General features: G+C 37.4%; 1 protein-coding gene across 6 annotated transcripts in view; it reads right to left on the minus strand.

Annotated features, from left to right (window-relative positions):
- PTPRK (protein tyrosine phosphatase receptor type K) overlaps positions 1-27,122 on the minus strand; it is a gene marked incomplete at its 3' end in the record, with an annotated part of 565,453 nt that overhangs the window by 68,346 nt on the left and 469,985 nt on the right. For all 6 annotated transcript variants that reach the window (XM_079716965.1, XM_079716964.1, XM_079716962.1 and 3 more), the window contains exon 13: positions 24,353-24,389. In XM_079716965.1, the coding sequence (XP_079573091.1) occupies positions 24,353-24,389 (37 nt within the window). The remainder of the gene's footprint in view (positions 1-24,352; positions 24,390-27,122) is intronic.

Below are 27,122 nucleotides of genomic sequence, written 5' to 3' on the forward strand. Positions count from 1 at the left end.
GGGCCTCTCACCGCTGTGGCCTCTCCCGCTGTGGAGCACAGGCTCCGGACGCGCAGGCCCAGCGGCCATGGCTCACGGGCCCAGCCGCTCCGCGGCATGTGGGATCTTCCTGGACCGGGGCACAAACCCGTGTCCTCCACATCGGCAGGCGGACTCCTGACCACTGCGCCACCAGGGAAGCCCAATAAATATTTTTTTAAAGATTTTGATAACCCAGAAGTGTACCTTAAACTAGTTCTAAAGCTATGTGATCTTTCCAGAAAGAAAGCAGCTGAGTTTTTATGTCTGAAACTGATGGGAATGTGGGTGAAGACAATACGGGGCTTTTGGGAAGTGGAGAAAGTAAGAGATGTGAAGAAGATAGGAAAAGACTGAACACATTTTCAGTACTTCTAAATCGTTTCCAGTTGTTTGTATTCCCTGCTTAGTAACTAAGAAAAGAACTACAGACTTTGGTACATAAGGGGAGCACTTAGGACCTGACACAGATGCCAGAGCTATGCTCTTAGTCTGAAAGTGGATTTTGCTGAGAAATGTCTGGAGATACTGAGGTATACTGGCTAAACTGTGGTAGAAAGTAGCAGTTGTTGAAGTCAGATTTAGAGCATGAAAATCCAGCTCACAAATCTCTTTCCAAAACGTTTAGGACTATATTCGAACTTCATGAGATCATAGCTATGTTCACAATTTTCACCTTGCCAGATTTCTGAGGATTTTAGAATAGAACAGCATATGTCTGCTATTACTGCATTAAGATAAATTTTTGTTTTATTTTACTGACACATTTAGAAGTTAAATGAAACGGTGGTTTTATATTTAATGAAAGATTTTGTATTATAAGGTAACTGGTGATTAAAGGTCAGTTTCACAAGTCAGGAATAGTATTGTACACAATATTGGATCTGATTAGGGTCCTATGAATGCCAATGAGAATTTGAACCCCTCAGGTATCACACGTCTTCACATAAAAAGAAATACTCCTTTACACATATGACCAGTTTCTTGAATCCAGATGGGTTCTCCAGTACAAGCTATGCCCTGGTCAAAATGTACACATGGTAACTAAACCATCTTCAAAATTATGTTATCCATATTATTTTTTTATACAAAGGGCAGTGCATTAAAAAAATAAAATAAAAAACAGAAAGAACTATGTGCACAGTTAAAGCCATTAAAGTCTAAATGTGTCTCACTACAGAGAAAGGCAGCTAAGGCAGCCCAATCAACTTCTTTAGGTTTTCAGGAAATAATTCAACAACGTGATTGAAAAGCTATAATACACATTCAAATTGATGGCCTTTTTGTGGTCAGCAGCATTTCAACCAAAGTGTTTTGTACAAGCTACCCTTTGGTAAAGGAAAAGAATCATTGAAATCCTCACTGAAGAAATATACTTACTTGTTTAGATTTTATATTTGCATGTTTATCAAACATATATTAATCATTCACTCATTCATTCATTCATGTAGCTAGTACAAAAATAGTAAATATCCGGGGTACTGTAAAGTAAATGAGGTGATGTAGAGACTGATACCAAAGAAGAGAAGGGATCTGAGTTTTGTAAAACCTATAGTCTCCATAGATTTTAAAACAGGCCTTCAAAAAAGTTTTTAACATTTTTAGGGCTTCCCTGGTGGCGCAGTGGTTGAGAGTCCGCCTGCCGGTGCAGGGGATGCGGGTTCGTGCCCCGGTCCGGGAGGATCCCACGTGCCACGGAGCGGCTGGGCCCGTGAGCCATGGCCGCTGGGCCTGCGCGTCCGGAGCCTGTGCTCTGCAACGGGAGAGGCCACAACAGTGAGAGGCCCTGCGTACCGCAAAAAAATAAAAAATAAAAAAAAATAAGTTTTTAACATTTTTAAATGTTAACAGTTTTAGCATTTAAAACTGTTAAAGTTTTATACTTTACAATTCCTCTTTGGAGAGGAGAGTAGTTGTGTCAGATGCTATTTTTGTTTTGTTTTTAATCTGAAGCAAAAGGATTGGGAAATCAGCAGTAGATGGACAAGATGTGATGCTGAAACATGAACTGGAGATATGTAAAGTATATAATTCCTTAATATTTGTGGATTGATTTGAGTGAAACGTTTAAATCAAAGTGGTATATATAAAGTGAAAAGTTGGTAGAGAAGCACATATGTGAAGGAATGTCGTGTTCTGTGGCTACGTGAACTGTGTGACAAAGAAATAGCAGCAAGAAGAAAGAGGAAAGTGAAATACACATGATTTTGAAACTACTTATTTAATGTTGTTTGTGCTGGTTAAAAAAAATTAGGGAGTTCTCTCTTTTTTTTTTTTTGCTGCTTAAAATGCTGTCTTCCCACTCAAAGGACATTACTTATTAAAAACAATTATATTAATTCCCTTTCCATGAAACATTAGCAAATCCTTCAGTGAGTGGTTTCTGCCAATACATCTGGACACATGATGGCAACATGGTAATGATACAAGGAAATTCAGATTTTCAATTTATAATCTACCACTTGAAGATATGCTCACTAAAATGTATCATGTCCAAGTGTGGCATGTCTGAGTTCTATTTTGGGAACTCGAAAAAGAAAATATTCTATGATTCTGTGCTCACAGAGGCTCCACAGCAAAGCGTTCCTTGGAGCAACCAAATAGAGACAAATGCCAAAAATATGCACTGGTACGGAAGGTTCTCAGTAGGGCAACTAGTGACTTCTGGAAGCATCTAGAAAATGTATAGGGACGTTTAGGTCTCCCAGTGATTACAGTTGAGGCTTTATAATATTTAGTTGTGGGAGGGCAGAGCAGTCTGCATTGATACATGTTGCAGTCTGTGATTCTAAGAATAGCAGCAAACATCAGAGTATTCCATATGTTTTTTGTGTGGTTGTGTCCAATCATGTAGGTAATGAAGTACACACTATCTTAAGTTATTTCCTTTAGCTCTTTTATATATTAGTGTTGGGAAACTTTATTGATTACTTTTAAAAATTATGTATGTTCTACACTGAATGGATTTTGTTTCATGACAGTAAAGAAGGTCTTACGAAATAGTTGTTATTTTGAGGACTAGTATGGTTTGGGAACCTCTGTTCCATAAAAATTCCTCAAAATATGAACAAAAAGAGGTCCAGGCAATTAAGGCACAGGGAATCCAAGGGCCGAGGGAGAATGAGTTCAACAAAACCACTGAGTTTTACAAAATCTTATATTCTGTGGTGGCCACATCATGGTCCTGGGAGCAGCTCCATTCAGGAGATCTTTGGAGACAAATAGTTTTTCAGATAACCAAACTCTAAGTTGGCTGCTAGTAATATAGTTGTATAAATAACACTACCATTATAGGTAAGAAATTATTACCAAAAAAATATTTAAGAGGGGAAATGATAGTTACAAGCCATAAACAAAAGAGAAGATAAATAACCTTCATCAATGGAAAATGGCAAGAAAAAGAATGTAGAAAAGTAGGGTGTCGGGCCTCCCTGGTGGCGCAGTGGTTGAGAGTCCGCCTGCCGATGCAGGGGATACGGGTTCGTGCCCTGGTCCGGGAGGATCCCATATGCCGCGGAGCGGCTGGGCCCGTGAGCCATGGCCGCTGAGCCTGCGCGTCCGGAGCCTGTGCTCCGCAACGGGAGAGGCCACAACAGTGAGAGGCCCGTGTACCGCAAAAAAAAAAAAAAAAAAAAAAGTAGGGTGTGAGTGCCTACGGATCAATAAACATATCTCATTCATCTTTGTTCTCCTGAGACTGTTTATACTTAATACACAGCATGACATGTTCTTAATAACATATTGAAATAAATATAGGAAATAAAGAATTAACAAAATGTCCAAAAAAAATAGGTACCTCACAAAATTATAAAGGTTCCTTGAAAAGGACTACCGATAATCCCTTTTTTAAAAAATTTAATGACCTGATTTCTTTCAGTCTTCCTCCTAACTCAGTCTTTTAGTTGTGAGTCTTGTTCACAGTGCCACCTGCCCCCACCCTTTTATTTTGAGCGGATCAGATTTTTCTGCCTCCTCTCAGTAAGCACTCCTGTGTATCTGATCACTAGACCTGGGTCTCTGATGCTCATAGATCCTCTTTGGGAGAAACAAGAGACATTATATACTAAGTCGTTTAAGCCATCCCAGATAAAGACAGAATTAATTTACATCTCAGGGGAAATTTGAAACTGGAGTCTCCTATCCTGAGGTCCTTCTACTTCCTGCAGAAAAGTTAATTTAGGTCATTTCCCGATACCCACTGCATGATGAGCAACTGTTCCTGTGAATGAATACAAATAAAAGCATGAAGAGAATGCGAGGCAAGTCAGTCTTCTGAGAGAGTTCTCCACCTGAGGCTCCAGACTTCTCAGAGTCTCCTGGACCTTGGTCTATCAAGGCTTAAGATGCTTATTTAAAATATTTAGAAAATCAAATTTAGATTTTATTATTCATATGACACTAACACATGTAAGTCTAGCATAATTAGGATTTTACTACATATTTATTTCAATGAAGTCTTTATTTTGATACAGAAGAATAGAGAGAAGGAAGTCATGTTTTAGGCATCTGCAAAAATCATTTTTAGTATCATTTCAGTAAATAAATATCTTGTGATCATGACAAGAGATTAGGGAGATGAGCACATCTCAGGTTATCTGGGCAGGTCTAAAACTGAATTCCTCTGAAACAGAAGTAATCCACAGTTTAGCAGTGTGAAATATTCTTATATTTTCTCTGTAATATATTACTTCAGATGACTGTATATATCATGGTGAAATTTCCCTTTGTTTTTTAAGAATTTTAAAACAATTATTATATTGAGAGTAAAACTGTAATTTTTGCTTTACAATAAATTTCCATGTGGTTTTAACACCGATTCCCCAAAACGTATGTTCTTTATCAACAAACAGGATATACAGCTTAGATGTTTTACAGCAATGTTTCACAGACATCATATATTGAACACTGGAAAAGATTTCTATCAAAACATCTGGTAAACACAATTCAAACTGAACTTAGCTGGTGATATGCATATTTTTCTAACTTTTTTTCAGCTTGGATATCTTAAAAGAGATGTAACCACTTTTTTTTCCAGGAGAAATTTAAAATACTAATGTACTTTATGTATTTTTTTATGATTGTTGTGACATTTGTCTTCTTGTCACTCTGCAAAGTATTGTGTGACTTTTTCAAATAGCTACTTTAAACTGGATTAAAGATTTTTCTTAGCAGTGAATTTAAAAATACTCTCCACATTTGCCTCTGCCAACCAGCTTACCAAATGAATCCCAACTTATTCCTGTGGCTACTCATGATTTCCTCCACTTTGATTATTTTTTGACACATTTTGTTTGCTTTTAAAGAATTTAAAAAAAGGACTCTTTTCACAACTTCTATGAATACTGCCCCACTCAATGTGAGAATGTCTGAAGAATTCTGAAATCAGATGGTCAGTGATTAATAAAAGTGTATCATAAACCAAGATGGTTTACAATCTATTGTGGCTCAGGAAATGTAACAAAACCGCTATGCACTTGAAGATATTTCAAAGCAAACTGAAGTATTTCCAGGTTTTCTCAAAGCAGCAGACTTCAATAAAAGACTTTGGAATGTTTGTTAATTTTTTTTCATTCATCATCTTGAAACAAAATTCACCACATAAATAGTTAACTGTGTTCCTGTGATCATCTCTGCATTCTTTATGGGATGGTTTTAAAGCAACAATCAGTGGTATCATCATGTGGATCATTTAACAATAAAACCCATTAGATAAGCAAAATCTTAAAAGACTGGTATCAGTTAGTAGTGACAAGGGTATGGAGAAGCCAGCATTCTAATATACTGTTTGAAATGTAAATTTATATAATTCTTTTTGACTGTAATTTGTAATATTTTAACATATATATACGACTTAGAAATATCACTTTTAGGAATTTGTCCTATAACAGAAAATATAAACATCTTAGCCAACAACGTTTAATTCACTATTGTATGTGATAGTAACACTTTTGAACATCCGAAATGTCCATCAATAGGGGAAGGATTAAACATATATTCACACAATGGAATATCTGTATTTTCTAAATTGAAAATATGTCCAAGACATTTTAACTTAAAAAATGCAAGCTTCGGGGGGGACTTTCAAGATGGCGGAGGAGTAAGAAGTGGAGATCACCTTCCTTCCCACAAATACATCAAAAATACATATACACGTGGAACAACCCCTACAGAACACCTACTGAACGCTGACAGAAGACCTCAGACTTCCCCAAAGGCAAGAAAATCCCCGTGTACCTGGGTAGGGTGAAAGAAAAAAGAAAAAACAGAGACAAAACAATAGGAATGGGACCTTCACCTCTGGGAGGGAGCTGTGAAGGAGGAAAAGTTCTCACACACTAGGAAGGTCCTTCACTGGTGGAGACGGGGAGTGGCAGGGGGGGAGCTTTGGAGCCACGGAGGAGAGCGCAGCAACAGGGGGGCAGAGGGCAAAGTGGAGAGATTCCCACACAGAGGATCAGTGCCGACCAGCACTCCTGAGAGGAGAGGCTTGTCTGCTTACCTGTTGGGGCAGGTGGGGGCTGGGAGCTGAGGCTCGGGCTTCAGAGGTTGGATCCCAGGGAGAGGACTGGGATTGGCTGTGTGAACACAGCCTGAAGGGGGCTAGTGCGCCACAGCTAGCCAGAAGTGAGTCCGGGAAAAACTCTGGACCTGCCTAAGAGGCAAGAGACCATTGTTTCGGGATGTGAGAGGAGAGAGGATTCCTTCCCTGTCTGCCTACAGAAGATAGAGCACCGCCTAAACGAGCTCCACAGACAGGCGCGAGCTGCGGCTATCAGTGCGTACCCTGGAGACGGGCATGGGATGCTAATGCTGCTGTTGCAGCCGCCAAGAATCCTGTGGGCAAGCACAGGTCACTATCCGCCCTACCACCCCACACCCCCGGAGCCTGTGCAGCCCGCCAATGCCAGGGTCCCGTTATCCAGGGACAACTTGCCCAGGAGAACACACGGAGCGCCTCAGGCTGCTTCAACATCATGCCAGCCTCTGCCACCACAGGCTAGCCTCACATTCCAATTATAACTACCATACCCCTCTCTTCCCCCCAGCCTGAATAAGCAAGAGCCCCCTAATCAACAGCTGCTTTAACCCCATCCTGTCTGGGTGGGAACAGGTGCCTGAGGGCAACCTAGACGCAGAGGTGGGGCTAAAACCAAAGCTGAACCCCAGGAGCTGTGCGAACAAAGAAGAGAAAGGGAAATTTCTCCGTGCAGCCTCAGGAGCAGCAGATTAAATCCCCACAGTCAACTTGATGTGTCCTGCATCTGTGGATTACCTGAATAGACAACGAATCATCCCAAAATTGAGGTGGTGGACTTTGGGGGCAACTGTAGACTTGGGTTTGCTGTCTGCTACTGATTTGTTTCTGATATTCATGTTTTAGTATAGCTTTCAGCGCTTGTTATCATGGGTGGATCTGTTTACTGGTTTGGTTGCTCTCCTTTTTTTAAATTATTATTTAAATTTTAATAATTTTTAAAAAATTTATTATTATTATTATTTTCTTTTTTTCTGCCTTTTCTTCTGAGCCATGTGGCTGACAGGGTTGTGGTGCTCAGGCCTGGTGTCAGACCTCAGCCTCTGAGGTGGGAGAGCCGAGTTCCGGACACTTGACCACCAGAAACCTCCCTGCCCCACATAATATCAATCAGAGAGAGCTCTCCCAGAGATCTCCATCTCAATGCTAAGACCCAGCTCCACGCAACAGAGAGCAAGCTCCAGTGCTGGATGCCCCAGCCAAACAACTAGCAAGACAGGAACACAACCCTGCCCATTAGCAGAGACGCTGCCTAAAATCGTACTAACTTCAAAAACATCCCAAAACACACCATCAGATGTGGCCCCACCCACCAGAAACACAAGATCCAGCCGCACCCACCAGAACACAGGCACAAGTCACCTCCACGAGGAAGCCTACACAAGCCACTGAACCAACCTCACCCACTGGGTGCAGACACCAAAAACAATGGGAACTACAAACCTGCAGCCTGCAAATAGGAGACCCCAAACACAGTAAGTTAAACAGAATGAGAAGACAGAGAAATATGCAGCAGATGAAGGAGCAAGGTAAAAACCCACCAGACCAAACAAATGAAGAAGAAAATAGGCAGTCTACCTGAAAAGGAATTCAGGGTAATGATAGTAAAGATGATCCAAAATCTTGGAAATACAATGGAGAAAATACAAGAAACATTTAACCTATAAGAACTAAACAGTGAACAATGATGAACAACACAATAAATGAAATTAAAAATTCTCTAGAAGGAATCAATAGCAGAATAACTGAGGCAGAAGAACGGATAAATGAACTGGAAGATAACATAGTGGAGATAACTATCACAAAGCAGAATAAAGAAAAAAGAATGGAAAGAATTGAGGACAGTCTCAGAGACCTCTGGGACAACATTAAACAGACCAACATTTGAATTATAGGCATCCCAGAAGAAGAAGAGAAAAAGAAAGGGTCTGAGAAAATATTTGAAGAGATTATAGTTGAAAACTTCCCCAACATGGGAAAGGAAATAGTCCATCAAGTCCAGGAAGCGCAGAGAATCCCATACAAGATAAATGCAAGGAGAAACATGCCAAGACACATATGAATCAAACTATCAAAACTTAAATACAAAGAAAAAATATTAAAAAGCAGCAAGAGAAAAGCAACAAATAACATACAAGGGAATCCCATAAGGTTAACAGGTGATCTTTCAGCAGGAACTCTGCAAGCCAGAAGGGAGTGGCAGGACATATTTAAAGTGATGAAAGGAAATAACCTACAACCAAGATTACTCTACCCGACAAGGATCTCATGCAGATTCAACAGAGAAATTAAAACTTTTCCAGACAAGCAAAAGCTAAGAGAATTCAGCACCACCAAACTAGCTTTAAACAAATGCTAAAGGAACTTCTCTAGGCAGGAAACAAGAGAAGGAAAACACCTACAAAAACAAACCCAAAACAATTAAGAAAATGGTAAGAGGAACATACATATTGATAATTACCTTAAATGTAAGTGGATTAAACGATCCATCCAAAAGACATAGACTGGCTGAATGGATAGAAAAACAAGACCCATATATATGCTGTCAATAAGAGACACACTTCAGACCTAGGGACACATACAGACTGAAAGTGAGGGGATGGAAAAAGATATTCCATGCAAATGGAAATCAAAAGAAAGCTGGAAGAGCAACTCTCATGTCAGACAAAATAGACTTTAAAATAAAGACTATCACAAGAGACAAAGAAGGACACTACATAATGATCAAGGCATCAATCCAAGAAGAAGATATAACAACTGTAAATATTTATGCAACCAACATAGGAGCACCTCAATACATAAGGCAAATGCTAACAGCCATAAAAGGGGAAATCGACAATAACATAATAATAGTAGGGGACTTCAACACCTCACTTTCACCAATGGACAGATCATCCAAAATAAAAATAAATACGGAAATGCACCTTTAAATGACAGATTAAACAAGATGGACTTAATGGATATTTACAGGACATTCTATCCAAAAACAACAGAATCCACTTTCTTCTCAAGTGCTCATGGAACATTCTCCAGGATAGATCATATCTTGTGTCACAAATCAAGCCTTGATAAATTTAAGAAAACTGAAATCATATCAAGTATCTTCTCCGACCACAATGCTATGAGACTAGATATCAACTACAAGGAAAAAACTGTAAAATATACAGACACAGGGAGGCTAAACAATACGCTACCAAATAACCGAGATTACTGAAAAAATCAAAGAGGAAATCCAAAAATACCTAGAAAAAAATGACAATGAGAACACGATGACCCAAAAGCTATGGGATTCAGCAAAAGCAGTTCTAAGAGGGAAGTTTAGGGCAATACAACCTACCTCAAGAAACAAGAAAAATCTCCAATAAACAACCTAACCTTACACTGAAAGCAATTAGAGAAAGAAGAACAAAAAAACCCCTAAAGTTAGCAGAAGGAAAGAAATCATAAAGATCAGACCAGAAATAAATGAAAAGAAATGAAGGAAACAATAACAAAGATCAATAAAACTAAAAGGTGGTTCTTTGAGAAGGTAAACAAAATTGATAAACCTTTAGCCAGACTCATCAAGAAAAAAAGGGAGAAGACTCAAATCAATAGAATTAGAAATGTAAAAGAAGTAAAAACTGATACTGCAGAAATACAAAGGATCATGAGAGATTACTACAAGCAACTCTATGCCAATAAAATGGACAACCTGGAAGAAATGGACAAATTCTTACAAAAGCACAACCTTCTGAGACTCAACCAGGAAGAAATAGACAATATAAACAAACTAATCACAAGCACTGAAATTGAAACTGTGATTAAAAATCTTCCAACAAACATAAGCCCAGGACCAGATGGCTTCACAGGCAAATTCTATCAAACATTTAGAGAAGAGCTAACACCTATCCTTCTCAAACTCTTCTAAAATATAGCAGAGGGAGGAACACTCCCAAACTCATTCTATGAGGCTACCATCACCCTGATATCAAAACCAGACAAAGACATTACAAAGAAAGAAAACAACAGGCCAATATCACTGATGAGCATAGATGAAAAATCCTCAATTAAATACTAGCAAATAGAATCCAACAGCACATTAAAAGGATCATATACCATGATCAAGTGGGGTTTATCCCAGGAATGCAAGAATTCTTCAATATATGCAAATCAATCAATGTGATACACCATATTAACAAATAGAAGGAGAAAAACCATATGATCATTTCAATAGATGCAGAAAAAGCTTTCAACAAAATTCAACACCCATTTATGATAAAAACCCTCCAGAAAGTAGGCATAGAGGGAACCTATCTCAATATAATAAAGGCCATATATGACAAACACACAGCCCACATCATTCTCAGTGGTGAAAAACAGAAACCATCTCCTCTAAGATCAGGAACAAGACAAGGTTGCTCATTCTCACCACTGTTATTCAATATACTTTGGAAGTTTAGCCACAGTAATCAGAGTAGAAAAAGAAATAAAAGGAATCTAAATTGGAAAGGAAGAAGTAAAATTGTCACTGTTTGCAGATGACATGATACTATACATAGAGAATCCTAAAAATGCTACCAGGAAACTACTAGAGCTAATCAATGAATTTGGTAAAGCAGCAGGATACAAAATTAATGCACAGAAATCTCCTGCATTACTATATACTAATGATGAAAAATCTGAAATAGAAATTAAGGAAACACTCCCACTTACCAATGCAAGAAAAAGAATACAATACCTAGGAATAAACCTACCTAAGGAGACAAAAAACCTGTATGTAGAAAACTATAAGATACTGATGAAAGGAATTAAAGACAATACAAACAGATGGAGAGATATACCATTTTCTTGGATTGGAAGAATCAACATTGTGAAAATGACTATACTACCCAAAGCAATCTACAGATTCAATGAAATCCCCATCAAAGCACCAATGGCATTTTTCACAGACCTAGAACAAAAAATTTCACAATTTGTATGGAAACACAAAAGACCCCAAATAGCCAAAGCAATCTTGCTTAGGAAAAACGGAGTGGGAGGAATCTGGCTCCCTGACTCAGACTATACTACAAAGCTACAGTAATCAAGACAGTATGGTACTGGCAAAAAAATAGAAATATAGATTAATGGAACAGGATAGAAAGCCCAGAGATAAACCCATGGACATATGGTCACCTTATCTTTGATAAAGGAGGCAGGAATGTACAGTGGAGAAAGGACAGTCTCTTCAATAAGTGGTGCTGGGAAAACTGGACAGGGACATGTAAAAGTATGAGATTAGATCACTCCCTAACACCATACACAAAAATAAGCTCAAAATGGATTAAAGACCTAAATGTAAGGCCAGACACTATCAAACTCTTAGAGGAAAACATAGGCAGAACACTCTATGACATAAATCACAGCAAGATCCTTTTTGACCCACCTCCTAGAAAAAAGGGAAATAAAAACAGAAATAAAGAAATGGGACCTAATGAAACTTAAAAGCATAGCAAAGGAAGCCATAAACAAGATGAAAAGACAACCCTCAGAATGGGAGAAAATATTTGCAAATGAAGCAACTGACAAAGGATTAATCTCCAAAATATACAAGCAGCTCATAGAGCTCAGTATCAAATAAACAAACAACCCAATGCAAAAATGGGCAGAAGACCTAAATAGACATTCTCCAAAGAAGATATACAGATTGCCAACAAACACGTGAAAGGATGCTCAACATCACTAATCATTAGAGAAATGCAAATCAAAACTACAATGAGGTATCACTGCACATAGGACAGAATGGCCATCATCAAAAAATCTACAAACAATAAATGTTGGAGAGGGTGTGGAGAAAAAGGGAACCCTCTTACACTGTTGGTGGGAATGTAAATTGATACAGCCACTATGGAGAACAGTATGGAAGTTCCTTAAAAAACTAAAAATAGAACTACCATATGACCCAGCAATCCCACTATGGAGCATATACCCTGAGAAAACCATAATTCAAAAAGAGACATGTACCAGAATGTCCACTGCAGCACTATTTACAATAGCCAGGACGTGGAAGCAACTTAAGTGTCCACTGACTGATGACTAGATAAAGAAGATGTGGCACATATATACAATAGAATATTACTCAGCCATAAAAAAGAAACGAAATCGAGTTTTTGTAGTGAGGTGGATGGACCAAGAGTGTCTCATACAGAGTGAAGTAAGTCAGAAAGAGAAAAGCAAATACCATATGCTAACACATATATATGGAATCTAAAAAAAAAAAAAAAAAAAAAAAGGGTTCTGATGAACCTAGGACAGGAATAAAGATGCAGATGTAGAGAATGGACTCGAGGACACGGGGAGCAGGAAGGTTAAGCTGGGACCAAGTGAGAGAGTAGCACTGACATATATACACTACCAAATGTAAAACAGATAGCTAATGGGAAGCAGCTGCATCACACAGGGAGATCAGTTCAGTGCTTTGTGACCACCTAGAGGGGTGGGATAGGGCGTGTGGGAGGGAGAGGCAAGAAGGAGGGGATATGTGGATTTATGTATACATATAGCTGATTCACTTTGTAATACAGCAGAAACTAACACAACATTGTAAAGCAATTATACTCCAATAAAGGTGTTAAAAAAATGCAAGCTTCAGACCACTGTCCTAGAATGATGGCAAATTTTTAAAAAATCCATCTTTAGGAAGAAATATAAATATAGATATGCCTCTATGATCATAAATAAGTCTGGAAAGAGATCCCCACATTAGGTAAACATGTAAAGTTTTGTATCTACAACACAACCTTAGATTGGTGACTTGTTTCATAAAATCTGAACAAAAACACCTCCATAGTTTTCATACAGGAAGATATTTGTTTAATGGAGGTTATTAGTTAATTCTAGATTATAGCAACTCTAAAACATAGACTGTAAATATCCTACCAAAATGAAAAGAGAAGCATCCTATTTCCAAGAACAGATCCTAAAGGAGTTGAGGAATCTCCCTGAAGAAGACGATAGTTCATGATTTAAGACAGATGTGGCCAATGACTATTTTTACCCCAAACCTGCTCTGCATAATAACTGAATACAGATGTCCTGCTCTCCATCCCACAACCCTCTACTTGAAGCTCAATATCTGGCTGAGTGCCTGACAGAGAGTAAGCATACAATAAATACATTGTGGATGGATGACCAAATTCCCAATGTTTAGCAGCTGGTGGAACAGGTAGGTGTAGGGAATTAAGCAATGGACAAAGATGTAGTCCAGGGATGACTACTGTCCACAATGATGATGTGAAACTTAAATTTTAAAAAATCACAGACCAACAAAAGTAGTTTTTACCATGAGCACTTCTGAAAATCGATATGGTAGGAAGCCTACAGAATAGCTAAATTATGTGAGGTGAAGTCTTAGCTACATACTTCCTAGGACCTTTAGCTTTCTTTCTTCCTTATTTCTCCACAAAAATTTTCTTATTTGCTCTTGTCTTTAGTGCACTGTTAGATCACCACCAATGAACCACATTTACTTCAAACTATCTTCCCTACTGGCTGAATATGTCAGAAAAATACCTGGCCAATACAAAGCAGCTTTTTATAAAGGAGTCAGACCTGAGATGACGGTATCAGGGAGAGCAGAGGACAGTTTTACTAGTAGAGTGAAATCCTACCTCAAAGGCATGGCCTAGTTGGATTTTCACCTGGGAAAGAATAGCAGCAAAGAGACCAAGAAAGCAGGAGGTATACAAGAATTGATGGTTTCCTCAAAGACGAAGACTGGGACTTTAAAGGTACAGATATAAAGCCAGGTGTTGTAAATAACAGCAACAGCCAGCAAAGAAAACACGGTCTTCTTGAATTTACAATATGGAAGGCACACCTGCACACACAAACATCTATCAGGAAGAGTAACACTGGTTTAAAAGGACAATTTGTATATTTCATGAAAGGCCAGTGATACTTAAACTGTAAACTTCCTTCTGCTACCACCAGGGATATACAAAATGTGGTGATAATCACTTTGTCACCTCTAGCATCATATTTACAAACATGAATTTCTGCATTTCCTAAAGCAAGGACGTGTAAGTGGTAATCCCTTTGTCAGTAAATACAGCAGGGGCTCTTGGAGTAAAGAGTAGACAATGAAAGAAGTAAACAAGATTCCGAATTTTAAAGTTCAGTTGAAATTCGTGTAAAAAACGGAAGGTGACAAATCTAGAACTATTTCGATGTTTGGGTGATAACATTCATTTTCTGTCTTTAAAATGAAAACACACTAAATTATATGTGTTCAAGTGTGGGGCATTTTTTATATCTCAATTTCACAAAATCAGAGAAATTTTTATTTTTAAAAGAAATTAGAATTTTACCATGATTTTTACAAGGGTAATAGGTGCTACATAATTTACTTGAGCAAACTGATCAAAAAATACCCACTTTACTAATCTAAAAGTTTTAAACACATAAAACAAATTTAAAAATGTCATTCACTGTCTTTTCCTCCTATCAATCACACATAGTGGTCACTGCTCATTCAAGGAAGATCCAATTAACTTTCTACTCTAATGCCATTTATTAAATCAGAGAGATAATCTTTAAAGTAATCCACATTTCATTAAAAACTGAATAGAATGCATAATTTCAGACACTAAACTGATAGAGGATAAAGAATATTTTGTGTATTATGGAGCAATAATCATAAACCAATGCTCTATAACACTCTGCGAATGTGTTTCAATGAAGCCAAACTGGATTTTAATCTTTTATTCCTACAATCGGATAAATACAGAAAAAAAGGGAGGCAGAGCTCCTGTTACCATAATACTGCAATAAAACTAATGTAATCCTTTTGATGTGGGCATTCACTCTAAAGACCTGTTATTAATTACTAAGAATAAAAATAATTTAAGTTTTCTATTGTTTAGCATTTGCCTTGTTCAAAATCAAAGGATTACAATAGGGAATCTGTACTGCCACTATATAAAGATAATAATATCAACAAATAATAAATGTGTGTGTATGTGTGTGAACGTGTGAACGAGCAGAAAGGTTGTACCTTCAACAGTGCTTAGAAATCTCCTCACCTACATATCCAAATTCATCGTTTACAAATTTTGCTTCCCATATAACTGCAGGACACAATTCAGCTAAATTTCTGGCACATAAAAAGGATCCTTTTTCTTCCAGTTTCCAGCAACATGTTCCTTGTTTTCTTCTGAGCCCTTGTCAGTAGACACTTCAGCATTCACATTTTTACTGACAGTCTGTTAAAGGCAATTCAAGCTTTTTCTGTCTTGCTCCTCAAAATTCTTCCAAGCCCCTGACCCTGCCCACTTCCAAAGTTATGTCCATATTTTTAGGTATTTGTTACAGCAGGACCCCACTTCCAGGCGCCAAAATCTGTATTAGTTACTTGTTATGCTGTAACAAATTGCCACGCATTCGTGAGTTAAAACAACACAAATTTATTATCTATGGTTCTAGATGTCAGAAGTCCTAAATGAATGTTATGGCACTGAAATTGAGGTTTGGCAGGCCTGTGTTCCCTTCTGGAGGCTCAAAGGGGAAAGTCGTTTCTTTGTCCTTTCTAGTTTCCTGAGGCCACCTGTATTCCTGGCTCATGTTAATATTCTGTATATAACAGGTGTGTGTATGTAAGCATTATTTTCAATTTTTAAAAATAGTTTGTTACAAAAATAGAGGAAATGCTCTTGAAATTTCTAAAATGTCTGCAAAATAAACTAGTAATATTTTCTTAATGTACAACCGCCAAAAATTACAAGAAATAAGTATAATAATAAGTAAATAAAGTTCAATTGGCCTCTTAAAATGAATTAAAAATCATCACTAGCCAGAAATTTCCCATCAGTAACTCTTCTGTTTTTGAAAACTGCCCATTACTTTAGCAGAATACTTACACAGTATACATACTTACATTACATGCACAATTTTTATTCTAGTTTTTCTAGTCTTTAACTACTTTTTAAACCTACTCTCCTCATAAAGAAAAAAGGTAAAAATTAATATAAGAAAAAATAAAATGAATAACTCAAGTAAAACTTTTCTTTCTACCTAATTTTTTTCCATTCTAAGACTGTAGTATATTTTAAATGGAAGGGAAGAAAAACTGACTGGAATACCAAGAGGGCAAACTTTTTATTCATTCATTTTTTTCTTTTTCTGTAGATTAAAAAGAAACACTTCAAATTATTTCTAAAGTATGTCAATAAAACAAAGACGTAGTAAAAGAAGACGACTAATATATCTTCAAGGCATTGAAAAGTGAATAATTCTGGGCAATTAATATTCATTCATTCCAAAGAGACTCCATTTATATTAAATATCAGGCATGGACTTCACAAATATAAGTGGATGTTACCCCTACCCTCATAAACCTTACAGTCCATCTCGACAGTTCTTCATCCTAAGAAATTTCGTAATAATATATAATTTGGAGAATCATTAGCCTTTGACTTCACTGTAGAAATATTATGCTTTTCTTCTACTCCAGCTTTTTTTTTTTTTTTTTTTTTTTTTTGCGGTACGCGGGCCTCTCACTGCCGCGGCCCCTCCCGCTGCGGAGCACAGGCTCCGGACGCGCAGGCTCAGCGGCCATGGCTCACGGGCCCAGCCGCTCCGCGGCATGTGGGATCCTCCCGGACCGGGGCACGAACCCGCATCCCCTACATCAGCAGGCGGACTCTCAACCACCGCGCCACCAGGGAAGCCCCTACTCTAGCTTTTTAAAAGCAAAGGAATATTTTAGTTTTGCAAATAAGTTGAAAAAAATCTACTAGCTGTTAATTTTTTGTAACTTTCTCTGTATTAAAAAAAAAAGAATTTACAATGATAAGGCCTTTGACAGAGCACCAGGAAATATTGCTGCCTGACAGAGGTTAGTTCCAAGCCATGAATCACTGATTTAAGCTTTATTAAAATTGTACTTCCTCCCTGCTTGGTTTCACTTAGATATACTTTCATTTTCCTCGGGCTGTAGTCTATTACTAATATACTTTCCTGCAATTCCCTCCCTTCTGAGTTGAAGAAAAATGAAACCCCAAATCAGATTAATTTTTGAAAACAAGTACATAGATACAACAGGCAAGAAGAATGATGCACATTCTTTTCCCTCGTGAGAGAAAGGAGTGTGAGTACCAGCAAAAGTACTTAGGCATTCAGAGGAAGAACAACAAAGTTAGTCTCACTGATTACAATTTTTCAGAAGAGCTAGCAGCTTCCTCAAAGCTAATACTATCCTCAGGATCAAGAAAAGCCCCACCCGTACCCAGGATTTCTTAATAGCCAGACTAAAGTATCACAGTTGACCTTAGTTTCCATCAGCATAAAAAGCGGTATAAATGGATCTGAAAATTTCTTCCTGATGCTTTACCATTTCCTTCAACACGTAGCTGGCAAATTATAAAGCATCTTCGTACAATTTAAGAATTAAGGTTAGGATTTTAGAGCCTGAAATCCAATTAAATATATTTTTTTCTTCAGACCTCACCCCTACTTTCAAATCTCCCTTCTCTGCAGCTGTGAAGGATACTGCTCAAGAGTGCAATTTAAGAGCCGAGATTGTTGAGATGTACTCAAGTTCATGTGTGATAAATATGGTGGGAATGAATTCAGTCAGAAAGATTCTACACACATGGTACAACCAAATGGAGCTTCCATGGTATTACTGTAACTTCTTGACAGGCTCATGCTTGTTATTTTTGAATGCCTGATCACTTAAAATAAGGCACTTTCATCCATCTGCACACTCAGAGAAAAGGGCACCAATGAAAAATTTGACAAAAGGAGCATAAGAAAAAATTAAAACTATGAAGCAAATGCTTTTTAAGAAACTATTCTTTATCCAGTAATTAGGGAATAAATAGCAAAGGAGGGAAGAAAGAATAAAGTAAATAAAATATTACCAGTGTTTGTATGCTTCCATATATATTGGATAAAATCTTCCATGCACACCTACTCTTTTGTAACAAGCAAATTTTTCTTAATATTGGAATGCATGTTTAAAAATGCATGCTAGCAGTGAAGTCAAGGTATTTTGAGGGGTTGGCAAAGACCTATATCATCACTGCTTAATATAAGTAATATTCAGAATTAATAATGATCTGATTTAGACCATTCCCAGGATGGGAATATACAAAATAGTTAAACCAACACCTTTTACAATCACAGGTCAACTTTGGGTTTATCAAAAGAATAAATAAGCTGATATTAAATGAATGGATGAATGGACATAGCATGCTTTAGTGTTTGGAATTCTCTTCTTTCCATGGCTTCTAGAAGAACCATGTGGGTTCCTCCTTTCCAGCTCCTTCGAGGACCAAGTAAGGATAATCCTACCAAAGTATCTATGCCAAGGCAACAAATGGGTTCCTGATATTCTAGACTGACACCTAACAGGAGATTCCCTACTTTTAAAGGTCAATGATTGAGTTATATGGACTTTAAGTGCTCTCTTCCAATCGTTCCATGAAATAATTGGTCCTTTATACCTCATCTTGGAACCAAACTACTATTTTTCATTATTATTCTTAAGGGGAAATAAAAATCAAATGTCAGTTCAGACATTACCTGCTACAAGTAACAGCTTACCCACCAGTAGTGGTTTTGATAATAAGGACATTTATTTTTTTCACACACAAATATTTGGAGTTAAGGAGTTCCAGCAATGGGTATCTCAGCTCAGAGTTGTTAGAGCTTTGAGTTGGCTGATTTGTTTTCTTTAATGTTCTCCTCTTTTTAGCCAATTTGGTTCTCAACTTTCTAAATATCACATCCTTACAAAATAATGCTCAAAATAAGATGGATGGGTTGGGGGTTATCTCTGCTATCTCTCCTTCCAAAAGCCAGGAAGAAAAAATTTTCTTAGAAGACCAGTGACTATCAAAGTGTAGTCACCTGAGCAATAGCATCAGTCTCAGCTGCAAACCTGTGAGAAATGAACATTCTTGAGCCCCTCTCCAGGACTACTGATTCAGAAACTGTGGAGTTGAGGCTCAACAATCCGCTTTAACAAGCCCTCCAGGTAATTCTGACTCGAGCTAAAGATTGAGAATCACTAATTAAGACCAATCTGATTCATCCTCTGAGTCTGAGCCCACCTTCCCTGAGCAGCGAAGGTACTTTCTCCTCAAGGTCTTTGCATGTGTTCCTTCTGCCGTGAAAGCTGCTCCCCTACATGGGTCCCTCTCTCATTTCCTTCACCTCACCAGTGTGTCTTTCTCTGATAACTGTATACAAAATAGCAATGCCCTAGACACAAGTCCCAGAATTCCCTATCTTCACTTACTGCTTTATTTCTCTGAAAAGAATTTGTGTCTGGTCTGTTTCCCTCTATTGGAATTTAAGTTCATAGAAGTTAGGGCTTTGTCTATATTTATTTACTGCTCTATCTCCAAGGCCTAGAACATTGTTTGGTGTATAACAGGCATTAAATAAATGCTAAATACATGACTGGCATATTGATATCCAAATGAAATTGGAAGAAGTCAAAGAATGGTTAATGGGTAGACAAACAGCAGTTTGCCAAAGCAAACTATTTACAAATGGAGATTTGGAATAAAATCCATTCTTGACTTGAAAACTTAAGGGTTTGTCACAACATAAAAAGTAGCTGTATTTCATTAACTTAAGAAAAAAATCCTCTTTTTCACCTTAAATGCTATGTTCAAATAAATTTACTTAAATTACAATTTTCTGTTCTATTAAAGTTGATAGCTTTTATTGGAAATGGACAGATTTTACCAACATAGGCACCTTCATCGAAATAAAATTTTAAATTACCAGTTTTCTTCTGAAGAAAACCAGAAATGCACATGAGGGGAAATTGGACACAATCAAAATAGTTTCAAAATGTAAACTACTTATATAAACAGATGATAATACTTTCAATTTCATATACTATTGGTCTTATTTCTTAGTTTTATTCTAGGGAATTATTTGATATCTTGATTACTTATCAATGCTTGCTTGCTTATAGAATAATTTTGTGAAAATTGAGTATGTGGTTCCATAAATGATTATTTATATATTGAGAACATTTTAAATGACATAATATGCGAGATATTATTGACCAAGATACAATAAAAATTCAATTGAAATGCATCTCATTAGTTTAATATGGATAAAGCATATTTCCTGAGAACTACATTTGAAAACCCATTGAGTAATTTCTATTATAATCATATAATATTTTCATATTTAAATCTAACCATTAAAATATCACTCACTGAATAGTTTCCTTGAGAAGAAAATAAAGTTATAGTGGTATACGTTCTTTATGGCACCGTGGCACAAGATTCTTAGCTGCTAATTTACAAATAATTTTGTGTGTGTATACCAATTTCGAGCATTGTTATAAACTATATGTAATAAGACATAAAGCAAAGTGATATCAGTCTAAACAGTGTTCTTTCAGTGGTCAGAGAGACTTGTGCCTATACATGTTGAGCATGCAAGTTGCACGACGCTCTTCACTGGACAAGTGACTTTCCAAGCTTGGCCCTTTTTCTTGATGTATGACAGAAACCTTTCCTGAGACTTATTCTCCTTTTTGCTTTCCAAAGATAGCAGCGGACTATATTCCTTTTCGTATGTTTACAATTTTGGTTTTGGATATGCTATTTTATAAATGGTATGACTTTCATGATTTCCAGTATTATTTAGATTAACCCTTCCACTCCATTCCTGACACATATCTTCTCAAGGACTTCTTAACTAAATGTGAGTCAGAGAGCAGGACCAATGATCCCAACTGCAATGAACCTAACTCCCAGAACGCTTCTTTTGTCTCATAATATATATTCACATCACTATTTATTTTAGACATTATGACGTTGATTATTCATATGTTTTCTTTACCAGTCAGGTCAACAACTGTATTCTCTTTATGTGTTGGCTACCAACAGGTATGACTTCCAAGAAGGCAGGAAACAATCCATTACATTGGAAATTTTTAGAATAATTTTCACAAGTCAAAATATTTTCAAAATGATCATGCTATTGTAGTGTGTGGGCTACTTGTTCTTGGCTTTTAAATTCTTTCACATTTCCCACAAGAATTTCCAGTGTCCTAAGTCAGTACAGTGCACACATTAAAAAAAATTTATTTATTATATTTTTATTTATTTTTCGCTGTGTTGGGTCTTTGTTGCTGCGCGCGGGCTTTCCCTAGTTACAGTGAGTGGGGGCTACTCTTTGTTGTGGCTCGCGGGCTTCTCATTGAAGTGGCCTCTCTTGTTGAGGAGGACAGGCTCTAAGCACGCAGGCTTCAGTAGTTGTGGCACATGGGCTCAGTAGTTGTGCTGCGCGGGCTCTAGAGCGCAGACTTAGTAGTTGTGGTGCAGGGGCCTAGCTGCTCTGTGGCATGTGGGATCCTCCCTGACCAGGGCTCGAACCCGTGTCCCCTGCGTTGGCAGGCGGATTCTTAACCACTGCGCCGCCAGGGAAGCCCCAGTGCACACATTTTAAGTATACAGCTTAATAGGTTTTTGCCTATGTATACTAGACACCTGTGAAATATTGAATCATTCCTTGCCCAGAAGGTTCCTTCTTCCCTTCCTAGTCAATATGGTTATGTCATTTAATAAGTGTATCTTCAACATGCCCTGCCAGAAACGTTTTAATTTTCATACTGAAAATTTTTAGTATGAAAGCTGACCATACTTTATGTTGTTAGTTTAAAACGTAGTCAGGCAAAAAGTAATTTCACCTTAATAATGTGTTTTTTTTCTATGTAGAAAAATGTTAAGTGTCCAGAGAAGGCATTACATTAGATCTGGATAGAAACATATTACAAATAAACAAATAAAAAATAAAAACAAAAACCCTTACTTTTTCCCCAAGTAATCTCTATCATGAAAACTTAGTTTCATTTTTATTTTTATTTCTTTCATTACTACATAACACAGATCTGAAGCAAGGTACGAAAGGATTATGATAATTATGGTGATGATAAAATAGCAGTTAACTCTTAACTGATAGTTATAGTATACTACGTACTATTCAGGCATTTTGTACATATAAATTATTTAAATCTTCACAATAATAGTAAGGGGTAGGTACTCTATCATTCTTATTTTTAGAGTGAGAGGTTAAATATTTTGCTCAACTTTAAAGAACAGTAAGAAGGGGGCAAAGTCAGGATTTGAACCCAGGTAGTCTGAGGCCAGATTTCTTTCACGCAGTAAACCACGCTGTCAACCTGAGACCCAGAAGTACAGCAGGGCTATATTATTAGGCAAAGAAGAAACTACCACAAATGGACCCTATCTTACTACCTCTGAGTTTCTGGCAAATATTCTATGCCACATGGTAAATCTAATTTCCATAATCCCAGATCTCCTGCAGTCAAAATATAATATGATATTTGTCATCATAATTTTATTTGTATTGAGCGTGGAACAAAATGACACTTAAGCTCATGTAAATGCAAATAATTAAATAGCCAAATAAGAAAATTTAAAATTTTAGAATCATTTATCCATATCTAAAAAACTTCTCGCAGGCTGACATGAGACCATTTTACATTTCTGGTTCTATTTCAAATCCGGAAAAGCATAGGTCCTAAATGCCTTCTGCTATTATCTTCTAAAAATTTCAACTTTAACTCTTGATCCATATGCCAAGTTTTTAAAATAAAATAAATGCCTATACATTATATGCATCTGTATATACTTTCTCTTTTCCTTCATTTAGGATTGCTTTATTGTTTAAAATATCATGAGGAATCTTAGTATTTGAATTGAAAAAGTGTATATTTTTTCTCTTCTGTGAAGCTTTTTTATTACTCCTCATGAGTCAAGGGAATAGTCCTTTGTTATTGCCTTTACAAATCAAGAGTATAAAACAAATGCTTAATTGAGCAGATTGATGATTAGATAGAGAAAAATGATGAAAGGAAAGACGCCAGCACAAACAGAATATGGCCATTCATTTTTACTCCAAATGAATCAACTATTGCTCATGAATGGGGGCCTAATACTAATTCTGGCAGCGAACCACCCAAAGCACCAACCCTCTGCGGAGCCCCACCTCTGCATGCGAACAGCTTTTTCTCATTTCTCTTGCTAGAATACATACACCAAGTAGCTCTCTCTCTCTTGCTGGCACAGTCAAATAACTCTTAAGTGAAGGATTATAAACATTGTGAATGCAGGAGACTTTCTCCCACTCTGAACTCTAAATATTCGTTCAAAGATGAAAATGTTTTCTCTTAAAGAAACACGGCAACTAAACTATAATATGCAATGTCAGGAGGAAAAGCCTTGGCTGTTCCCAGATCTAATTTCTTGGCATCAGTTGGATTAAAAAATTTTTTTAGATAAAAAAAAGTAAAGCATCTTCAATCAAACTGCACTACCAATATGGACCCGTCTCTGTCCATACCTTTGCATATGCCTAGACAAGGCCGTCTTTTTGTGTTTGATTGTCTACCACAGAAAGTAACAGAGGTTTTTAAATAAGGAATATGCTATTTTCAGCTGATATTGCTGAGCTTTTCCTAATATGTTGGCTGATCATCAGCATAAGACCATTCAGATACTAAATGGCAGAAACAAGTCCTTCTAAAGTTTTCTAAATCTTTCCTATTCTCAAAACAAGATTCCTCCAGTCAAATACTAGATGGAAAGTATCACTCCATTACATGTTAAAGACACCCAAGTGAGTCAGAGAACTTGGCTGGCAGTTTAACTAGGCCCTACTACAAATACTCTGTAATACAAGTGCCACATTTAATTAGCCCTGAAACAGGGAACAAAGCTCTTTCATTTTAGAAAGTTGGTGAATGGAATTTGGGGGGGAAAAAAAAAGCAAACCTCTTACCTTTGGTAGCAATTCTTACACACTGGGTTTTAGTTTCCTGAGGGAGTAAAAAAAAAAAAAAAAATGAAAGGAAATGGTCAGTTATAGATATTTCATAAACCATAACTAGTATGAAGATCAATCTGGGGTTATAAAACAGGTTTATAAAGAATAGCGGTATTAAGGACATGATTTTTTTTGTTTGTTTGTTTTTTTTGCGGTACGTGGGCCTCTCACTGTTGTGGCCTCTCCCGTTGCGGAGCACAGGCTCCGGACGCGCAGGCCCAGCGGCCATGGCTCACGGGCCCAGCCGCTCCGCGGCACGTGGGATCCTCCCGGACCGGGGCACGAACCCGTGTCCCCTGCATCGGCAGGCGGACTCTCAACCACTGCGCCACCAGGGAAGCCCAGGACATGATTTTTAATTTATGTTCATGCAGAGACTTTTAAAAAATCTAAAATAACTTAAAATTTTAGTATTTTCTAAAGGTGTAGGTATCTGTCTTCACCTTGTAATGAAACAGGCTAACTTGTCTGGGACAAGCAGTATAGCATTCTATTTGCATTTATTGTACTTTCTGAATGATCAGAAAGAAAAATGTATTTGCAAAGCTAATACAAATCAGACCCAAATATAAATTTCTCCTTTAAAAAAAAATTATTTATTTATTTGGTTGCACCAGGTCTTAGTTGCAGCAGGCGGGCTCCTTAGTTGTGGAGCACTGGCTCCTTAGTTGTGGCTCCAGGGCTCCTTATTTGAGGCATGTAGCCTCCTCCTTAGTTGTGGCATGCGAACTCTTAGTTGCGGCAGGCATGTGGGATCTAGTTCCCTGACCAGGGATCGAATCCAGGCCCCCCTGCATTGGGAGCATGGAGTCTTATCCACTGCACCACCAGGGAAGTCCGCCAAATATAAATTTCATTTTCACCTCATAGCTGTAGACTCAGACCGAAGCTGAACATTACATACTTTCACTTGGATCCCAGCATGACTAAAGAGCTAAATGATGAAAGTTAGAAAGATCATCAAAAAACTGCATCACAGTTGCAGCATATTGTATCTGTTTTTTTTTTCCTTTTTAATCTAGTTGTTACAGATTAAATATTTCTTGGTGGGATTATTTTCCTCCTCTTGCTAGACAGATGGGATCGAGGAAGTAGAAGTAGAAATGGTAAAGGACAAGACATTTCAGAATTTTAAAAATCTTTTTCTTCTGCTTTTAAATGTTGTGGGTTAGTACTAGGGTGTGGAGCACAGTGCTAGGTCTGTACCTCATTCCTTCAGGACTTAGTTCATTCAGCTTATATCTTTGAATATACAAGAGGTTGGAAAAGATGTTAAAGACAGTGAACAAAACAGAGGCTATTTGTTTTCAAGGTGTATTTGTAACTCCATCTTGAGCAGTTCTATAGATTGATAAACCAAGACTTTATACTTTTCTCTTAGGCATTTATTATTTTTAAATTAAACAAAGTAAAGCATTGAGGGGGAAATTAGTAATTAAAAATGAAAATCTGCACTTCTATTACTTAATTGTGACCTGAAGCCTTCCTAGTAAGCTCCAAGAAACTGTTTCACATTCCCATAAAGGCTCAAAGGGACTTTGATTTCCTAAAAGCAATTGCTGTTAAGTCTATCAGGATTACCAGCCTCTGCTGATAGGAGCCATGTCAATTTTAAAACTTTTTTCCAAGATAACTGTGAAATATATTCTTGCTACTCTGTACTTTGATTAAACCACATGTAGATATATTAGCAATTAGAAGAGAAAATTCATATCAAAGCTTTTAAAGAGTGCCAGAGGAAATTCTTTGTAAGTAACAGACATTCATTAACACTTCTCTCATACCAAAGACCAAGTAACAAAAGTTAATTTGGAATCTCTCACCTTTCTAAAGATGAATACCCAAACACAGAACCATGCTACTTTATACCCAGAATGGAATAAAACTTCCATGGTTGTCTCTTTTTTGAGCAGTCCCATCATGGTAGTGGCATGGAATGATGTGTGGGTGGGAAGTGGGCAGCCAACTCCCACTTAGGTAAAAATAAACTAGAAGATGAGAAGAGCATTTTAAAACATGAGCAGCCTCTGGCTTTGAAGTACATCTTAGAAGATGCTGTGGCATTTTTCTTTCCATTTACTGTAAAGCAGCCATGCAGGTAAGCACAAAGATAAAGCTTTTATTCAAAAGCAGCCAATCAATACCCTAAGTTCTCATGGCCCCTTACAGAAATGCAAATGGATTGTTATATCTTTCAATGAAACTATTCCAAGATATAATAGGGCTTTTGCAATTGGATAGCACATATTTCACATCTGCCAGGTACCCACGTCAGGGACTCAATTACCCAAACCCAGCAATTTCCTATATAGCTACAAGTGCATAAAAATGTCATTCTTCTATTGAATTTTAAGTTGTAAAAGGTTTCTACTCTCAACATTTTTTTTTACACCTCCCTGCAAAAAAAAAAAAATTAAATAAAATATGTTTTAGGAAAGAAAATCTTTCAAGAGAAGAGCATGAGATATGAGAGGCCAGGTTATTTCCCAAAGTATGGAACCACTGGTAGTTTCTAGCTTCCTGTTGTGTTTCCGTCTTCAATACTCATTGGGATCCATGGCAGTGTTCAAAAACAACTGTGTCCAGAATGGGAAAAAGAAGAGAAGCCAGGGAGACGGAAAACGGACTTCTTTAACCGCACAGCATCCCACCCTCACCAAGCTGCCTTCTGTTTCAGTTTTGTCACGATATACCACAGGTGCCCTATTACTTTGTAATCAGAGGA

Source organism: Hyperoodon ampullatus (genome assembly GCF_949752795.1).
Source record: "Hyperoodon ampullatus genome assembly, chromosome: 12".
In the NCBI taxonomy this organism is placed as follows: domain Eukaryota; kingdom Metazoa; phylum Chordata; class Mammalia; order Artiodactyla; family Ziphiidae; genus Hyperoodon; species Hyperoodon ampullatus.